Source organism: Ursus maritimus, unplaced genomic scaffold, assembly GCF_017311325.1.
Source record: "Ursus maritimus isolate PB19 unplaced genomic scaffold, ASM1731132v1 scaffold_3, whole genome shotgun sequence".
Lineage (NCBI taxonomy): Eukaryota > Metazoa > Chordata > Mammalia > Carnivora > Ursidae > Ursus > Ursus maritimus.
The window spans coordinates 45,072,867-45,094,203 of NW_024425563.1; the positions used below are offsets into that span (position 1 = coordinate 45,072,867).

A 21,337-nucleotide genomic window follows, 5' to 3' on the forward strand; every position below is an offset into this window, starting at 1 on the left:
GAGCCCCACATCAGGCTCCTCCGCTATGAGCCTGCTTCTTCCTCTCCCACCCCTGCTTGTGTTCCTCTCTCTCGCTGGCTGTCTCTCAAAAAATAAATAAATAATCTAAAAATAAATAAATCTGAAACTCCGAATCCAGTTTATATTTAAATTTCGGGAATTCATCCTAGAGTTATGATAAAATATCCAGCCTGAAAACAAGCCCAACTCAATCTCCTCACTGTGAATATTTATAGAGTTACATTAATATACATTTAACAAATTTCAAAATTTCAGTTCTACTAGTTTAGGAAAACTGTAAAAGGTTTAATAAGCACCATGCTGAATAAAATTCTCATTTGAATATCAACACAATTTAGAGGCCCCATCTCTGATGCATTATCTCTTACTGAATCAATTTTTAGAATTCAAAAATGAAGTTAAGAAGTCCAGGTGATCGAAACGATTCCGTTTCAGAGATTCTGTGACTCGACTTGCTCTAAACTTTATAGTAATCCTAGATGCCTACCTTACGCATTAGAGGCCAATTTTCAGACTCACCACCTGTGACAGATGAGATTGGGGAGACTGAAGGGTAACATATACTTACGACAAAGTAAGTTTGGTATAAGGATTATTTTAAGAGATTGAAAACAAGAGACACAGGAGAAGCTCTGAAAACAGAGTAAACGTTATCCTTTGTAAGGGCAATTACATTTACAAAGGAAATCTCCATTTGTAAGAGTGTTTCCCCTTCAGCACTGGGAAGAAAAGGCTGACTCTAAATCATAAGAGAATATTACAAGAGGATCTTATCAGTGGAGAAGACACCCAGACTTAAATATGCATAACAAACCCCGACCATGATTTTCCCAGTAATCCCATAACTAGCTTCTTCCAACCCCACCCTCATTTTCTTTGTGTTTAGCTGAAGAAGGTATTTAAACCCACATTCTAAACATTTGCTCCTTCTCCCAGGGTATCTCCCATGTAGACAAGACTTAAGAATGTTAAACTTCTGTTTTTCTCTATTAACCTTTTATTAGAGGTCTCGCCAAGAACTCAGAAGGGTAGAATGATTTTTTCCTTTTCCCTACAGGGTTCCCTCAAAACAGACTGGTGTAAGAATTCCCAATGACTGTAACAGGGAGGCATACCGCCATCAGCCACACCCCTAACCTAAATCAGCCAATCGAAACAACTCCTTCTTTTACCATAGCTGGCCACTGTCCCATTTTTAAAACTTCAAGAGCCATATATAATTTTTATGAAGAAGCTGTTTTGCTGCTTGTTTCGAATGTTTATAGACAGTTAATACATATTCAACAAATTAAAAAGTTTTGATCTACCTACCATAAGTAGGTACTTCTTTAAAAATATTTGCATCTTTATTTGCTTTTTGCATTAAGTTTACTAACTTCTGAATTGGAAGACTATTAAATATTTAAAAGCTAAATTCTTTATTACAGCGTTCAATAACAAAAATTCAACTGAGTAAAATTTAAAGATCTAATTTTTACAATCAATCCATGAATTAGGCAGCATCCTGTCTAGCAAGTAGAGTGCTCCAAAGGTCTACAAGAAAGGAAGGGTTTTTAAAGGTGGGGAGAAAATTATTAGCAAAGACTCCACATGTTTTAGGCAAGGTCACCTTTCTAAGGGGAACTGAGGGATCTATCAGATTTCCTAGTGCTGCACAGGAAATCATGTTGACATGTTAAAGGTTACATCTGGCGGTGGGGGCTGAAACTGCAGTTAGGTTAGGTATTAAGTCTTGGTTTACTGACTTGGTGCCTGATCAAAGTGACACCATTTTGGGCCTGTGGGTTCCTTTCAAACACATATCCCCAAGCAGAAGGGTTACGTATTGGTTCTTGAAGATATCTTCAAGACACCAAATACGTGAGCTAGTAAAACAAAACAAAACAAAACAAAACAAAACAAAAAACTTCTAAGTTGAGCCCAGTTAAATCAGGGAATTAAAAACTGCCAAATATCAACATCACCAACAAGATACACATATATCACACAAATTCAAAAATGAAGTTACAGAAGTCCAGGTGACTGAAACGATTCCGTTTCAGAGATTCTGTGACTCGACTTGCTCTAAACTTTATAGTAATCCTAGATGCCTACCTTACGCATTAAAGAGGCCAATTTTCAGACTCACCACCTGTGACAGATGAGATTGGGGAGACTGAAGGGTAACATATACGCTAGGACAAAGTAAGCCTCTTTGGTATAAGGATTATTTTAAGAGATTGAAAAACAAGAGACACAGGAGAAGCTCTGAAAACAGAGTAAACGTTATCCTTTTGTAAGGGCAATTTACATTTACAAAGGAAATCTCCATTTGTAAGAGTGTTTCCCTTTCAGCACTGGGAAGAAAAGGCTGACCCTAAATCATAAGAGAATATTACAAGAGGATCTTATCAGTGGAGAAGACACCCAGACTTAAATATGCATAACAAACCCCTTGTTTACCATGATTTTCCCAGTAACCTCCCATAACTAGCTTCTTCCAACCCCACCCTCATTTTCTTTGTGTTTAGCTGAAGAAGGTATTTAAACCCACATTCTAAACGATTTGCTCCCTTCTCCCAGGGTATCTCCCATGTAGACAAGACTTAAGAATGTTAAACTTCTGTTTTTCTCTTATTAACCTTTTATTAGAGGTCTCGGCCAAGAACTCAGAAGGGTAGAATGATTATTTCTTCCTTCCCTACAGGGTTCCGCCCTCAAAACAGACTGGTGTAAGAATTCCCACAGACTGTAACAGGGAGGCATACCGTCCATCAGCCACACTCTCTAACCTAAATCAGCCAATCGAAACAACTCCTTCTTTTACCATAGCTGGCCACTGTCCCATTTTTAAAACTTCAAGAGCCATATATAATTTTTATGAAGAAGCTGTTTTGGCTGCTTGTTTCGAATGTTTATAGACAGTTAATACATATTCAACAAATTAAAAAGTTTCAGATCTACCTACCATGAAGTAGGTTACCATTCTTAAAAATATTTGCATCTTTATTTGCTTTTTGCATTAAGTTTACTAACTTCTGAATTGGAAGACTATTAAATATTTAAAAGCTAAATTCTTGGCTTACAGCGTTCAATAACAAAAATTCAACTGAGTAAAATTTAAAGATCTAATTGGCTTTACGAATCAATCCATGAATTAGGCAGCATCCTGTCTAGCAAGTAGAGGGGTGCTCCAAAGGTCTACAAGAAAGGAAGGGTTTTTAAAGGTGGGGGGGAGAAAATTATTAGCAAAGACTCCACTGTTTTAGGCAAGGTCACCTTTCTAAGGGGAACTGAGGGATCTATCAGATTTCCTAGTGCTGACCAGGAAATTCTCATGTTGACTGGTTAAAGGTTACATCTGGCGGTGGGGGGCTGAAACTGCAGTTAGGTTAGGTATTAAGTCTTGGTTTACTGACTTGGTGCCTTGATCAAAGTGACACCATTTTGGGCCTGTGGGTTCCTTTCGAACAAGACTATCCCCAAGCAGAAGGGTTACGTATTGGTTCTTGAAGATATCTTCAAGACACCAAATACGTGAGCTAGTAAAACAAAACAAAACAAAACAAAACAAAACAAAAAAACCTCTAAGTTGAGCCCAGTTAAATCAGGGAATTAAAAACTGCCAAATATCAACATTCACCAAGACGGAAGCATACATATATCACACAAAAAGTAAACGTACAGAATACTAAGGTTATGCGCAAATACAGAGTCAAGGAATTAACGTTTGTGCTTTCAAAATTCAAGGCTAGACTCTTAACATTTAAGGGTTTCTTTTTTTAAAGACACTTGCAATAAACAATAATTATGGAGGGTAATGATACGCTAATGGAGTACAAATGAGAAACAAGCCCCATCACTTTTACCTCAAATTTTGAACCTGAGAGTGTGTCTTTTTTTTTTAAGTACCTGAATTTCAATGATATTATGCAAAAAGGTTTGGATATAATCAACAGGTACATTTACTATTCAAAGGAATTGCTACAATCTCCTTTTACTTATTCATTGGAAAATAAATGGGAAAAAGAGTTCTATTGTCACTACTACCATAGTGTGGCCGAAGCACTGCTCTGTTAGAGATTCCTAACTCAGTTTGCAAAAAAGCTAGTCAGGGTAACGTGTTTATGTCGATATTAAAGTCTACCCCCCACTCCAGCACTTCGGCAATCTGGGGAGACACCTCAAATTCTTCACTGTTACTCCACTGATGAACCTTTGGCTGATGCTCAGCTGCAGGCTCCACCTGTTTTATTCACTGCTCTATCCCACGTTCCTAACACTACACCTCACACTCCACAAGCTCTCAAAAGACATTTATTGAGGGGTGACTGGGTTAAATGGGTTAAGTGACCAACTCTTGATTTTATGAAGGTTATGATCTCCCAGCGTGGGGCTCCACGCTCAGCTCAGCACGGAGTCTGCCTGTCCCTCTCCCCGCCCGCCCTCCGCCCCTCCCCCAAATCATGCACTCTCAGATAAATAAATAAAATCTTTAAAGAAAAAAAAGACTTGTTGAATGAAGTCAACCTTTCAACTGGCTTCACTGTTTACTGGTGCTCTTCCTACTCATTCTATTTCAAACCAAATATTACATTTCGAAAATCCCTGAAATTTCTTGTAGGCTTTTGAAATTTGTCTATTTCTGAAAATTTTGAAAAAAGCCGGGAACCAACTGTGTGATTTTTTTTTTTTTTTCCCCCAAGTCTACCTCAGAATGTCCCAAGGCTACACTGAAAAATCTTCCCTAGGATTTTAAATGTTTGGAGACTGTGGTCAGGAAAGAATGATAAAGCCAAAGCACCAGACCTAACTAAAACATCAGTTAGCTCCAGGGCTCCTTGCCTTTTAAATTCTACCTGAAACATAAAATGCATAAAATCTAAGGTAATTCTAATTTAAAATTTTAAAGCACTGGACTTACCATTATAGGTTATTCTTGGCTTTGTTAAACACATCACAAGATGTAAATCCATTTCATCTGAAGGTACAAATTTCGAGCATACAGGGCACTTAAATCCTAAAAAGTAAAAGAAACCCATTTTACTCAATTATTCTGAATATCTAATTCTATTTTTTAAAAAAGCATCAAAGACAAAAAGCATTTCAAATTTCAATTCTTATACTTACAGTAAAACACTACTTAATTGCAAGTTAGGCTGGGAAGAGTTTGTAACTATAATAACTAACTTCAAGCAATTTACAAAGACCATCCCATTTCAAATGAAACAAATACAAATGAGAAGACAGGCTCACTACAAAACTCCCATATCTTTTTCTAACATATGGGGTCCAATCATTCTTGTTTCTAATTTTTTACATTACCCTGATTCTGATTTTGAGGAAATTACCTTTCCGAGCTTATTCTGAGTCACAAGGTTTTACAGTACCTTAGACAGTACCTTAGAAACTATTCTACTCCACTGACCTTTTAAAAATTATCCTGATGCAGAAAAGTCAAAATTGGCAAAATCAAGTCTAGAATCTAAGACTCTAGGTATAGTGATCTTTCTCTCACACTACACTACCAAAGTCACAATGCAAACCCAAAATAGCATCAAATAGGACAGATTTCCCAGTCAACTCTGCCACTTAAATATTAGCTAGTTTCCTACAACAGTCAATCCGCACCAAGTATTTGCCTAAAGTAGTCTATTTAACTGGTACACTGAAGGTCAGAATATGCTATGTATTCAGCTCTACCCTACTCCCTCTCATTTCCCAGGGGAACTGTCCCATCTATGGTTCCTTACTGTTGCCCTGCTGCCCTACTGCTCCCTCTCTGACATCCCTAAGCAGACTGAGCAGTACTGGACACCTGATTCAAGATAGCCAATTTACAGTTTGGCTAGGAACAACAAACCAGAAGTGGCACAAAACGATGGTCTGAGCCCATCTGTTTTTCCTGGAAATATGACAAGAAACAGCAAGAGAGTATACTTGTCAGCCGTAAAGAGCTGAGGCAGAAAGGGCACATGTAGGTAAGAGAGAGAGCAGCGGCGCATATCAGCTGAACAGAAACTCTGGCCAGCAGAGGAAAATGGTTTGCATGGAGATCTCAGAGCAGATGTACAGAGAGGAGCGGAAGTGCCGTGAGAGACAAAAGCTAGTAAGACGTAGTGAAGGAAACCAGTCCCTAATGCTGCCTCAGAGTCTGAGAGCTCTATACTTCTAGCACGTGTGTTCTTCGAGGCGCTCTGCTCCATTCATCGTGACTTGAAACTCACTGTGACCAAATGTGTCAGACTAGAATCATACTTCATGCAGAACTTTACACAAATTAGGAAAAGGTTCTGGCATGGGTACTTAATCCAGGCATTCAAATTCCTAAATGAAATACATGATTTTGAACACAGTTTTTAACATTGTAGTAAATGCATTTTAAAAGAAAGGAATAAAGGTATGTTTACTTCTCCTTCTTGAAAACCGTCAAACTGCTCACAAAGTAGAGCCAAAGGAGAGAAAACTCTGTGTGCAAAGAACCACCTGCATTTCTAGCTAAGTACGATAAATTAATGTTTCTTTCTCCACCCATCTAAAATCCACTGAAATAAGAATAAAACAAAAATAAGATAAAGAAGAACCTGAAAGGAGACAGCAGATGAGAAAACAGATGAAGAGACTACCAGGACTGAGAAAACAGACATCCCAAGTTCCTGTGCAAGTCAGTCAATTCTCACTTCCTAATTCACAAAGGACTCCAAAATCGATAACTCCAAATGATTTCCCAAGACAACGGTGAGGCATGAGGTTAAAATCTAGATTGATTCAAAGAATGGGAAAAAAAAAAATCCCTATATCCTCAATCCATGACATATAGCAACTACAAGAAACTACAGTTCCCCAACTACAGCAGGAGAATAGAGGCTAACTATAGAATAAAAGACCCAAAATAGGGGCACCTGGGTGGCACAGCGGTTAAGCGTCTGCCTTCGGCTCAGGGCGTGATCCCGGCGTTATGGGATCGAGCCCCACATCAGGCTCCTCCGCTATGAGCCTGCTTCTTCCTCTCCCACTCCCCCTGCTTGTGTTCCCTCTCTCGCTGGCTGTCTCTATCTCTGTCGAACAAATAAATAAAATCTTTAAAAAAAAAAAAAAGACCCAAAAGAGAGTGACTTGAGGACCCCAGGCACAGCAATGGGAAGTGAAGAAAACACAGGAATAAAAGATCTAGGCAAGGAAAGGGCTCCCCTCCCCCTCCCCCCAATTTCCCTTACTCTATCTTTACCAAGAAATTGTAGATCCTTCTCTTAAATCAGAAGGTCCCTAAGAATGAAACATCAAGACCCTTGCTCGTGGATATGCCCCAGTCTTAAAGCTTCCAATCGGCTTTTCAGGGCTTCACTCATAAACATAATGCAATAAAAGAAAAAAAGTTTGCAAGGTTAAAACACAACACAGCAGCAGCAAATTCAAAAGACAAAAATATTTACAACATGTACCACGAAAGGATAATATCCTTAATACATAAAGAATGCTTAAAAATTGTGGAAAATCAAATACCAGTTAGAAAAATGGAAAAAAGTTTTAAACCACTATTCCACCAAAAGGATATTCAACTGACCTTTAAACAAATGAAAAACTGCACAGTATCAGAATAGAAGCACCTTCCTCTTAAGTTTTTTTTTTTTTATTCCCATTTTAGTGGGTTTTAGGAGGAAAGAGAAACACGTGTCTAATTCACTTTAACTAGAAATCCAGGTTAGTTCTTTGTACATACTGTTTTCTCTCCTTCGGCTTTATCTCTACATTAAAATATCACTATTTACCCCAGATTGGCAAAAACTCAAAAGCTTGACAACATACTGCTGGTGAGGCTATGAGGAAACAGGTACTTTCATACATCGCTAGTAGGGATGTAAAATTTTACAAGCTTTACGGAGGGCAATTTGGCAGTATCTAACTCAATTACATATATATTTATCTTCTGGTCCAGGAACCCCATTTCTAGCTTCTCACCCTGAAGGTATGTCCCCAAAACACAAAAAACACACGCACGGATAGAAGATTCTGAAGACACGGGAGGAGAATTGGCCTCCTCCCCACCTAAATAATTGCACTGGTGGAGTCTGTCTGAGGGAACTACTTTGGAACTCTGGAGTTTATTGAAGGCTTACAACTTCCAAGGGGGAAGACCTGGACAGTACACTGTGGTTAATTTCCACTCTTAGCACAGTAACAGCCACCCTTCCCACCACACCCCACCACACCCCCTGCTACACAGCAGGCAGCAGTGCACTTGTTCTTGGAGCAGCTTATAACACACACCTGCAGGAACCAGGGTGGGCACAGAGCACTCTGTCCTCCCAAATACTGGGACCTTGCACTCTGATTGCTGCTTCTGATCCAAGAGGTACAGACACAGAGAAGGGCAGTCATTGCTGGCGGACCTTCCCTACTGTTAAGCTCCTCCCACTATAGCTGAAGACACTTTAAGGGGATTTAAAGGGCCTACACCCTTTCCCTCCCTTTATTTCTCACTTTTCCCCCTTTTGGGAGCCCAACATTAAAGAATAGGAGATTAAAAAACAACTATACATACAGGGGAAATTAGAAAAACTGTGTACGCCCAAGGCAAGTCTCAGAGAAGACCTAAGTTTTTACCTCAGGCTGATGATCCCTGTCAGAGACAGCCTACAATACCCCCCAGAAAACAATAGTAAAAAATAGACACTGGGGAAGGGAGAAAATCTGATTTCCAGAGTTACCACATTATTAGATTCAAATAACCAGTTTTCAGCAAAAAACAAAACAAAAAACCCTAAGCATACAAAAAACCAGAAAACTACACCTTTTAAAGGGAGAAAACAAAAACAAAAACCAGAAATTGTCCCTGAAAAAGCTCTGATGGCAGATATACCAGCCAAAGATTTTTAAATGCCTATCTTTAAGATGCTCAAAAAACTAAAGGAAGATGTAGAGAAGGTCAAGAATATATGATCAAAATACGAACAAAATGGAAATGTCAATAAATAGAAAACCTAAATAGAAACCATAAAGAAATTCTGGACCTGAAAAGTATAATAACTGAAATGAAAAATCACTAGAGCAATTCAAAGGCAGATTTGAACAGGAACAAATAATCCATGAACTTGAAGTCAGGACAATGGAAATTATCACGTCTGAGGAACAGAAAGAAGAAAAGATTGAAGAAAAGTGACCAGAGCTTAAGGGACCCATGGGACACCAACAAGCACAGCAACCTATGCATTGCGGGAGTCCCAGAAGGAAAGACGAAGGGGGAGAGAATGTCTAAAGAAATAATGGCTGAAAACTTCCCAAATTTGATGAAAGTCATGAATATAAACATCTAAGAAGCTCAAGAATCTCCATGTAAAATAAACTCAAGGGCACCCACACCAGGATACTTATAATCAAACTTTCAAAAGACAAAGAAGGAATTTTGCACACAGCAAAACAAAGGTGATCATCACATTAAGGGATCCTAACATTATAAGCAGATTTCTCACGAGAAACTTTGGAGTCCAGAAGGCAGTGGGCTGATGTATTTAAAGTTCTCAAAGGAAAACAAAACCTGTCAATTAAGAATCCTATATTCAGCAAAACTCCTTCAAAAGTAAAATTCCCAGATAAACAAAAGCTGAGGAAGTTCATCACTACTAGACCCATCCTAGAGGAAATGGAGGAAATAAAAAAACACTAGACAATAACTCAAAGCCATAGGAGAAATAAAGATCTCAATAAAAGTCTTCAGGTCAAGGGGAACTGTTTTCGAGGAACCGTACTTCAGATTGATGCCTTAATGGGATGAGACTGTGTGAGTGCTGGAAAGAAAGTGCATACATCTTACATATGGAAGGGATGTGAATTGTGATTGCTAGTAGGCAGACTATGATACATATACAGTCTCCAAATACAGCTGCTTTCCATTTCATGCACCCTGTTCCGCACATTAAGAGAAGATGACTAATTCTACTCCCCTTAAATCTGGGCCAGCCTAAATGCTTTGGCTGATCAAGGATGCAAAAGTGATGTTCTGGGATTTCTGAGATAAATCTTAAGAAGCCTTGCAGCTCCCACTTGATCCCTTGGAATGCTCGCTTTTGGGATACTCTCTTTCAGAACCCAGCTGACATGCTCTAGAAAGTTCTGGCCACATAGAGAGGTCACAGATAGGCATTTCAGCTGGAATGTCAGCTACAGCCTGAGGTGAGCCCTGAGCTGACAACCAGCCATCAACTGCCAGGTACGCTGGGTGAGCTACCTTCGATGTTGAGTTACTCTGAACTTTCAGATGACCCCAGCCCCAACTTCCATCTGTAACTGCTTGAGAGACTCACCAAGTGAGAGCTCCAACAACTAATTCCATTCTACTTGTAGAACCTCAAGAGATAATAAATTTATGTCTTAATTAAAACACACACATACACAGTAAGTTATGATGGCACTCTTTGTTGGAATTGCACAATAAACATATAAGACATAGAGAAGAAACCATTAGGCATCTACACAATGGAATACTATGCAGTTATAAAAAGGAAATGAGGAACTGATGAAGGAACTATGAACTGATGAAGAGACATCAAGGCTATCTTAAGTGAAAAAAGCATGCAATGTTATGCAAACTACTGTGCAACAAATAAGAGTAACTAATACATGTACATGTATGTATCTGCAAATAGAAAAACAAGGAATGATACAAACTTCAAACTAAGGTTTATATACATGTTGCCTGTAGGTAGTTAAAATGTGGTAAAAAAAAAAAAAGGGGGGGGGAAGGTATTCAAGTGTACCTTTTAATAGTTTTTTACTTTGAATAATGTTACTGAATACATATCCAAAAATAAACGAAAATTGGGGGAAATCCCTACTAAAATTAAATATAAATAGAAACAAACGAATATAACTATATATCAGATACAAAGAAAATACACATGCCTGTGCAGGTACACACATAAGTACACACACACACATGCACACACACACACACCCACACACACACACAGTTCAGACCACTAAAAGGACCTAGAAGCAAGGACACCTCTGTAGCAAAAGGCAGACTCAGACCCCAGATTTTGGGTTTCTTAGTATCATTCCTCCATGAAGAGAAACAAGAGCTCCTTGGAGGAAAATCTGAGTTCTAGGTCTGGTGCAGGGAAAATACAAGATGAACCTAGAATGTCTTGTCATGCCAGACTAAGGAAGTGCTCAAAAACTGACAGGAACACATAAAAAGGCAAAGAAGCCAGCTTGGAAGGGCTTCTCCTGATCAGATCAGGACAACCTGAGAATCAAAATGGATAATGACATAATAGATCATAGTATCTTACATGTAAAAAGAATGCAAAAGTATATATAAATAATTACATTGTGAAAATATCAACCAAAGATCACTTAATTAACACAGATAAAAAGGTACTCTTAAAATGGAGAAGCTACCTGACCTCCCCTTATATGTTCAAACTTAGTATAACCGACAAAAGGACAAGCTTCCTGACGTGACTCCCTGAGGTCACAATACTTATGTATACTTTCACGAAATATAACTAGAACCTCATTATGAGGAAATTTATAAAAAGCCTCCAACATACAAGACGTACACCAAAACAAATTCACAGAAAAGCAGAAGTATGACAAAACTACCAACACAGGAGACAAAACCTTAGCATTGCTGAACCCCCAAAATCTAAGGTTTCAATTTATTTTTGTTTCTGTGTATTTATTTGATTTTGTTTCTACCTAGTTTTGGGGTCCACCTTATATGTTGGGAGGTTTTTCCTAAATTTCCTCAACGTCCCAATAATTCAAGATGATATTGCATCCACAAGAAAGTATAAGAACAGAGAAGCAAACAAAGGCTCCTGAAATAAACTTCTGATGAAATCAAGAATAATTCTTAACTAAGAATTCAAACAGACAGCTGGAATATTAACTTGAGGTAATAATGATGCCAAATGATAATAACAATGAGCATTTACAATGTAGCATGAAATTATCTAAGCACTTTGGGTGAATTAATTCATTTATTCCCACATCCTTGAATGAGGTACTAATACAAACCCGATTTTACACACGAAAAACAGAAAGAGTAAGTAACTTCCCACGGCTAGAAACCGGGAAGGCCAGAAATCAAACTGGGCTTCTGGCTTCAGAGCTTAAGTTCTTAACCATCACTCTACACATCTTTTTTAATCTCTCAGGAAGTAAAACCAAAAGTCAAACAGGAGAATAAATAATAAAATCAGAAGATCGATTCAGGTGGTCTAATATACAACTAGCTAGAAACAGACTTGAGAAAAAAGGAAGAAACTACCAAACACATAATTTCCCAAACTGAAGTGCATGACTACGCAGACTAAAAGAATGTACCCATATAACAAATGGAAATAAACAGCCATCCAAGGTACGGTACTGTGAAATAACAGAGCATTAGGGATAAGAATAAAGTCTAAAAGCTTTCAAAAAAAAAAGATGATTAGTATCTATAATGGTTTGCCAAACTTTTAATTTTTTTTTTTTGCCTTTCATGATATTAGTATTTTTGGAGAGTCTAGTTAACTGTTTTTCAGAATCAGAATGGCATTAGTCTTCTCAATAGCAACACCTGAAAGGAGACAGATGAAGCAATGATGTTAAAATTCTGAAAATTATTTCACTTAGGCTACATACCCAAACTATTATATAGTCACACACATTTTATCAAAGCATAGGCAAAGTATCAAAAACTGTCCTTCCTATGCAGCCTCCAGAAATTTCTAGAACACACGGTCCACTGAAAGAAAGGAGCAAATAGAAAAAACAACAACAACAACAACAAAGAGAAAGACACCAAGTTAAGGAAATAAGCTCTCTCTTAGGAGAGAGGTGAAGGGAAATCCTTGGATAATGTGTAACTAGTCTAGAAGATAATTGGTCCAGATTGGAAGAGTGGCGTAGAGGATCCAAGGAGGAGAGGAACAGGGTGGTAAGTGGTAGGGAGTGAACAGATAAGGTTTCTTGATGTGTTTTATCGGGTGGAAAACAGTATTGTGTTCAGACAGTTTTATAATTCTTTTTCAAGTTTGGGAAGAATGGATAGGAACTAAGAAAATCAAAAAAAAAAAGAAAGAAAATCGAGTAAGCAAACAATTGAAGGCAATTTTTAACTATGAGATAAATACACAACAGTAAATGTAATCAATCCATGGTCATAAATAATGAGTATCAAGAAGATCATCATTTATAAAGATGTTCAAAAGGTAGAAGGATAAAAATGAAGATATGTGATATATATAAATCCTCATCTTTCATAATAAGCAGTTAATAGTTAACATCTAAAAAATTAAAAAGAATATAGCATATTACTTATAAATATAGAAGTAAATGTAATAAGTGACAGCTACAAGTATTGAAAATGTCTCAAGAAAATAAAGACTGGGAGTTGGGGAAAGTTGAGGCAAGAGAATTATGACTTATTATAAGACTAGAAGTACTTCTTTCAAAATATATACATATTACCTTGATTTAATTTTACTTAAATTTTAATTTAAGTAAAAAAAAAACTATTTTAAAGGAAGAAGTGTCTTCAGAGCACAGAACACATCAGCCTAGTGAAAAAGTATTCTGTGAGAACATATCCCAACTGAAGCTGCTGCCTCCTCTCGATCACTTTCTCTGTCCTTTCCCCACACTGTTCTTCCCTTGACAACAGTTCCAACTAGAAGTGACTCCATTCTTTGATGAGTAATAATAAAAAAGGATTCAATATGGGAGCTATGCACTGTATGAATCCACCATATAAGGAAGACAAAAACACTAAAAAGGCAGATGACTGAGACAATTTACAGAACTCCGGAAACAGATGTTATAGTTCAGCAAATAAATATGACAATAAACCTGTAACGGAAATAAAACCACAGAAGAACTGGAGAGAAACAGAAATGGCTAGTGACAACATCACTGACATAGAAAGCAGAGAGTTACGGAAAACAAAACAGAAATGACAGTGATCAGAAAAAAAGACAAATTCATGGAAAACAAAGGCTAATTGCTTTTCCCAAACAAAAGAATGGAATAAAAAACCCAGAAATTATCAAAGATGGGGGGGGGGTATCCTAGTGACTAAACAGAAAATATAAAAATATAAGATGTCTACAATAATTGAGGGGCAAGGGTGGCAGAAATATTACTGGTCTCAGAATTATCCACAGAATACACAGATATTACTTTGGACACTTTTTTTTTTTCAAAGATTTTATTTATTTATTCGACAGGATAGAGACAGCCAGCGAGAGAGGGAACACAAGCAGGGGGAGTGGGAGAGGAAGAAGCAGGCTCACAGCGGAGGAGCCTGATGTGGGGCTCGATCCCAGAACGCTGGGATCACGCCCTGAGCCGAAGGCAGACGCTTAACGCTTAAGGACTGCGCCACCCAGGCGCCCCTGGACACATTTTTCTGCATGCCTGGGGGGGCAGGGTGTCTTCAGAACACTAAGGGAGAAAGAGTTAGGACTCAAGAAATGTATATCCTCAAATATTCAGACTGAAGACCCAACCAAGAGATTAATAAAGAATTCAGAAATGGACAAGCTATGGTGTTCTATACACACACACACACACACACACACAGGTAGTATGCACACTACACACAATATTATTTAATTTAGTTGAGGAAGTGAAAACAACTGTAGGAATTATTGCTATGGTATGGTATATAAATATTAGAAATGTCAACAATGTGAAAATGATAGAACCACCCAAAACTGGGATGAGAATGTCATGATCATGTTTGTGTATAAAAAGGACAAGGGGAGGCACCTAGGTGGCTCAGTCCATTGAGCACCTGCCCTTGGCTCAGGGCCCTGGGATCAAGCCCAGCATCAGGCTCCCTGCTCAGCAGGGAGTCTGCCTCTCCCTCTGCCCCTACCCACCACTCATGCTCGCATGTGTACACACTCTAATAAATAAATAAAATCTTAAAAAAAAAAAGGACAAGGGAGACTGAGGGAAGAGAAAGGATAGTAGAGAAGAGCCAGATAACCCTGGTCTTTTAAAGCAAAGTACAGAGGTACTGAAACATGAATGTTATTATTCCCTATCTCTCACCCTACACAACTCTTAGATTGTTATCAAAGCCCTATTCAAGTATCATCCTTCTCCAGGAATCTTTCTCTAAATGCTCCATCTCAAAGCCAGTTTAATCATTCTGTATTTCTTCTATGCCTTGATGACACTTCCAATACTACAATGTAGCACATGGCACCATAATTACTTGTGTCTATCTTCCTTATTAGCTTAAATAGTCCAGTGAAAATACAGACTTTGAAGTCCAAAAGACATGGGTGCAAACCCAGTTCTACCACATACAAACTATGTAACCCCGGGGATGGCACTTAAGGCCCTGCCGCAGATGCTATCAACCCACTATTATCCCCACTGATTACCAAAGTTCTCTACTCAAAGCTGGTACTCCAAGTTTTTCCAAAATTAAAACTATTCCTCTACACTTTCCCTTAAACAAAGCTCTATTTCATCTGATCTCAATTAGGTAATTTAATAGACTAATATAATTTAGAAGGAAATGACCAATAAGCTTAAAACTTAGGTATACATGTACTGAATAGGACAGTGGACCGAAACAGTAACAGAGAAATGTGTTCAGGAGACATTTACGGCAGGTGTCCTCCATCTGCTACACCGAACTTCCCAGGTAATACAGAACAGTGGCTGCCACTTCCTATCTTCAATAATGGAATTAAAGATATTACAGCAAAAAGAGTCCACAGACTCTCTTGGTTGAAATTGAAACTGATCACTTATGGAGAACGGCAAACTAAGTGCAAAAAAAATCAAAAGTGACAGAACTCTGCTCCTCCAATTCCTAAGCTATCAAGGTTTTTACCACTACTCTGGTCTCTTGATCATCTTTTACATTACTGCACATGCACACACACACACACACACACACACACATCTGGTTTGCCAATTTAATCTTTCCTCCAACAGAATATACCCATTCATACCTTTATGCCCTCGCTCTTAAGTCAATATGCCTTGCTTTTTTCTTATTTTATTAACAATCTGCCCTTATCCGTTTAAGCCCAGATCAAGTTGCACCATTGCAATGAAACCTTTTAAGAGAACTCAAAACCATAATGTCCTTCTCCGTTCTACCACATTCCGTTTATTGGTAACAGTCATTGGATATATTTAATCTACAACATTTCTTCCATGTAGATTTTATCTCCCAAACTGGATTAACATCTGTGGGGCAGAAACTGTATATTCTTCTAAGTATTCTAGTCAACCGCCCTACCGCAGAATCCAGCTGACTCAATAAACACCTAAATGCGTGCATGAATGAACTGTGTAGTTGGTCTTAGGTCTACAGAGGCAAGAGTTGCGCAATTAAAAGCAGATTAGGGAAGTCTAACTGCAGTTAATAGAGTCCTAACCATCACTTGCAGGAATGAACAGCATTTTTTTAAAAAATTCAGTTTAAAGGTAAAATTGTTCTCAACATGCCAATAAAAACAGGTTAAAAACATGCCAATAAAAAGAAAGGTAAATAAATCAACTTCCATAAGCAAAGTTTTACAGCACATATATGATATATGCCACACAACAAAAGGTCTGGAGTGCAAACTGAGGAGAAAGATATTTCATTTGCCCGTAGGACCTGCTCAGAGTTTGGCAAGTACAGGATTATCCGTTACGAAAAATTTCCTCAGAAAATCTGAGCAAGGTAACTTAAATAACCACCAGCAAGATGAGTTGCAGGCTGCCTATTTCCTAACTATCATGTTTGTCTAATAAGTACAATTTCTGCTACATGAAAAAAGATGTTCAAGAGGCCAAAAGGAAACACTTAAGTAAAGTCTACATTGTTCAATAATCACAGCCACTTAATAAAGGGCAAAAACACCTCTAACAAAATAAAAACAACAGGAGAGCAAATGTTCCCACAACACAATACAGAGTAAGTTTTAGCCTTGCTCAACAAGCGTATTTACCAGATTAAATATTTAAATATCAAACTCTATAAATCAAAAACAATCCTTGATGAACCTACAGAACGAACATCAGTATACATCAATTTGCATAATAAACATTCCTGAAGAGCTTAGTTTATATCAAGATCATACTTTAAGTCTATCAGGGAAAGCAATTATTTTCTATCATCCATTTGTGGCAATTCTATCACTTCATTCTTTCTTCATATACTTTTTTTTTTTCTTAAAGATTTTATTCCATTGAGAGAGAACACAAGCGGGGGATGGTGGGAACAGAGGGAGAGGGAGAAGCAGACTCCCCACTGAGCAGGAAGCCAGACACAAGGCTCAATTCAATCCCAGGACCCTGGGATCACGACCTGAGCCGAAGGCAGACAGACGATTAGCAGACTGAGCCACCCAGGTGCCCTAGAAGTGTAATTTTTTTATGTTAAATACCAGCACACTGAAATGATTCATAAAATGTACTACAAGAGTTCTTTAAATACGCCCTAAAGGTTTCTTTGTAGTTTAAAACGGGGGGGGGGTAATTTCTTTTCCCTCTTTTGGTAAGATATTCTCATGGGATTGGACATTTTTATACGTTTTACGCTAGGTTCACGAAACAACACCCTCAGTGTTGTTTAAAAAGGGCTACTACTCCATGTTCACGGGAATTATTCCCACACCATTTAGGACCCTAAGGGAACGTCTACTCTCATCTTTTACAGATAAGAAAACCCAGCGCAGTGAAACTGTTTGCTGAACACCATAAAACAAATCAGCAGTATGGCCAGAACTAGTTCTCTTTTCATTACACTCTGCAGGCCACTCGTCTACCAGACCTCTCTCATAAGCATTTATAACCAATTAAACCAACAATTTATAATCGCTTACACATAAAAATGTTATAACCATGAAACCATTATAGGGGATCTACTCTGACCTTGTTTGTTTTCAAAGAGCAGTGATATTCCTTGTGAACAGTGGCCAAATTCTACAAAATAAATGGCTAGGATTAAGAACATACACTAGGAACCACAAGCAAATCAAAATCCGTACTGGGACCAATCCTGGACATCTTAACAAATGTACTTCACATATCTGGGAAAACTATTCAGAAACCCAGAGAGATAAAGCTTTGGAGACTCAATAATTTTCCTCCACCGAAGTGGAACAATTTTTGCAGCCATTGCTAAAGTCTTAAACTGCAAGCACAGCATGCATAAATGTTCATGTCTTTGACACAGTCATCATCTTAAAAAAACAAAAAACAAAAAAACCACTGCAAAGATGCCCACCTTTTGGCTTTTGTTTCCTACTCATTATTTTACTCTTTTCCATTATTTTATTATTCCTTATTGTTTTATAGCATATCAACCAACTTTCCATCAACTTTTTATTCATCTCCCCAACTCCACTCCCCAAAATTCCCCATTAGCTTTATTTCTCATTCTATATTTTGGCTTTTTATCGTATAGATTATTTTAAATACATATATCCCACATATCTGATCAGTAAACTATAAAAGATCTTAATGGTGGGCCACAACTGACAGAACACTTCTCTGTCACTATAATTTATGTGAACCCTATATTATACACAGAAAATAACTGATACTGTAACTCACAGCTTTATTAGAAAACAAAAGATCTTCAGCAACATGGGTATTTTCCTGTGAAAACAAATATTTTGTTTAAATCTGTTTGAATTAAGAAGTTAACCCATCTTACGTAAGAATGCTAAACAGGATATGATATGATTGCTCATATTAAACAGCTAGAAAAGGGGAACAGAAGAGGCAAACGGCTATTCAGAATGGTAGAAAAGTAAACAAACTCTGGTAATACAGGGTAAGTCAACTCCCACAGAAAACTGAATAAATTCCATGTGGCAATATAAACAAGGTATCTTTATAATTTATAATATGAGAGAGTATGCCAAAAATAGTGTAAGGACCTAGGGATCAGTGGTTTAACTAGTACAAATTGAGTCTTACAAAACTCCATATATTGAATAGCTTCTGTCATCAATGAACCTCAAAATGGCCACACATCCCCACTGGGATTGGAAGGTAGTAAAGCTGAGTGCGAATGACCAAAACACAGACGAAGGGAGGTAAGTAGCTTTCATCACTATCAGGAAAGGAGCAGGAGGCCTCACTGTCATTTAGTCTCTACATTCTTGGGGGCAATTTTAGAGACTTGACTACATATGTGTCTCAGTCTACTTGTATAACCAAATACCAGAGACTAGGTAGCTTATAAACAACAGAAATCTATTTCTCAGAGTTCTGGAGATGAGGCTGCCACAACCACCGGGTGAGGTCTTCCTGGTCACGGAATTCTCACTGTAACCTCACAGGGCGAAAGGGGCTGGGGAGCTCTCTGGAGCCTCTTGTGTAAGGGCACCAATCCCACCCTTGAGGGTCCTGCCCTCATGACCTAACTGCCTCCCAAAGGCCACATTGCCTAATACCATCCCCTAGGGCATCACGTTTTCAACATATGAATTTGGGAGGAACACAAACATTCAGACCACAGCAGGAGGCAAGGCACTTTTGGAACAGAGCCTGAACTTCAACAGTAGTCAGAGTCTATTTGTTTATTTTCATATATAGGACAACAGCCTCTGCTCTGGAACTCTCGCAGTTGGGGGGGGATGGGAGGCAGAGGATGGAGTAATGGTACTTGCTCTAGGAATTCACACACTAGATGTAGATACGCACCTCTGAGACACAGCTTTTTTTTTTTTTTTTTTAAGATTTTATTTATTTATTTGACAGAGACAGCCAGCGAGAGAGGGAACACAAGCAGGGGGAGTGGCAGAGGAAGAAGCAGGCTCATAGCGGAGGAGCCTGATGTGGGGCTCGATCCCAGAACGCCGGGACCACGCCCTGAGCCGAAGGCAGACGCTCAACCTCTGTGCCACCCAGGCGCCCCTGAGACACAGCTTTTTATCCAAGACACAGTCAGCTGTACAATGCCCACTAGCCTTTGGGGTCATATGTAACATATGAGCTGTATGTTTTGCCATGGCCCTAAATAAACGCGTAAGTCAAATGAAAAGAGAAATATCTAAACTACAGATTTCAGAATAATTATTACGATGAACTCGAACCACTACAGGTAATAACTGTTTACACGTGTTGGCTTACAGCAAAAGATTATGACAAATCTACATAGGCCACAGCTAAAATTCTCAATAACCTTAATGTCCTAAAATAGTTTGCTTCTAAATATCATGTTTCCAAGTCCCCTGACTTGCAGAATACGACCAAAGTTTGGCAATGTGCTCTAGAAACAGTATCAACGTGGGTACAGCCCACATGGCTTTCAATTGTTTATCATCAGTTTCCTTTCAGGTTCTGTAACATCTACATATTGCTATCGTATTTATTCTTGTTGTCTCACCATGTGCTAGCTATTCCAGAAACTATTTACCAAAGTTCAGTTGAATTTTACCGGTGTTCTTAAGTCTCTTTAAAATGTAAATGAAAACAAAATTACTGCTCTTATTGCGCAGTAACCAGACTTCATTAGATTTAAAATGTATTCGAGAACTAGAGACTAGTTACAGTCTTAATGACTTTATCACATGACTTTAGAACTTTCAAATTAAAGTATGAAATATTCAAAATATTCCACTGAACTTGAAAACATAGGGAATGACTTTAAAACAGATCTTCAAAAAAATTAAACATATCTTCATGGTTCACACATCAGGATATCCATTTACTTCACATGAAGCACCATGCCAAAGCAGAGCAGATACTGAATACTTTATTAAGGAATGAACAACTATATCCTCCTTCTAATATATCCTTCCTCTTGGCCCAATTTGGGGATCAAGTGTAGAGTTTTCTTCTCCTTCCACAATTCTTACTGCTCAAACTAACAACGGCAGTTCTGAACAGGTAGCTAAATGGTATTTTTGAAGCAAGGCTCACTATGTTCCTCCTCCTCTCCCCCTCTCCTTCTCCCATATGTACCTGTAACACACACGCACATACGCACGAACACACACACACAAACACCATGGAGATTTTATTATGCTGTCAGCTATCAGAATTAAAGACAAAAAAATATGTAAAACTTAATTCTCTAGAAAGTAGAAAATGGGGGCGCCTGGGTGGCTCAGTCGTTAAGCATCTGCCTTAGGCTAAGATCATGATCCCAGGGTCCTGGGATGGAGCCCTGCATTGGGCTCCCTGCTCCACTGAGAGCCTTGCTTCTTCCTCTCCCACTCCCCCTGCTTGTGTTCCCTCACTGGCTGTCTCTCTCTCTCTGTCAAATAAATAAATAAAATCTTTAAAAATAAATAAATAAAAAGTAGAAAATGGGGTGGAGACCACAAAGTTGAGAAAACAAATTCCAAGATTTGTTATTTTTTAAAGATTCATTTAT

The 21,337-nt window shown here is 38.3% G+C and overlaps 1 protein-coding gene across 1 annotated transcript in view; it reads right to left on the reverse strand.

Moving 5' to 3' along the window:
- Positions 1-21,337, reverse strand: part of ZNRF2 (zinc and ring finger 2) — a 108,769-nt gene that overhangs the window by 53,342 nt on the left and 34,090 nt on the right. The window contains exon 2 of the mRNA XM_040644128.1: positions 4,925-5,020. Coding sequence (XP_040500062.1) covers positions 4,925-5,020 — 96 coding nt within the window. The remainder of the gene's footprint in view (positions 1-4,924; positions 5,021-21,337) is intronic.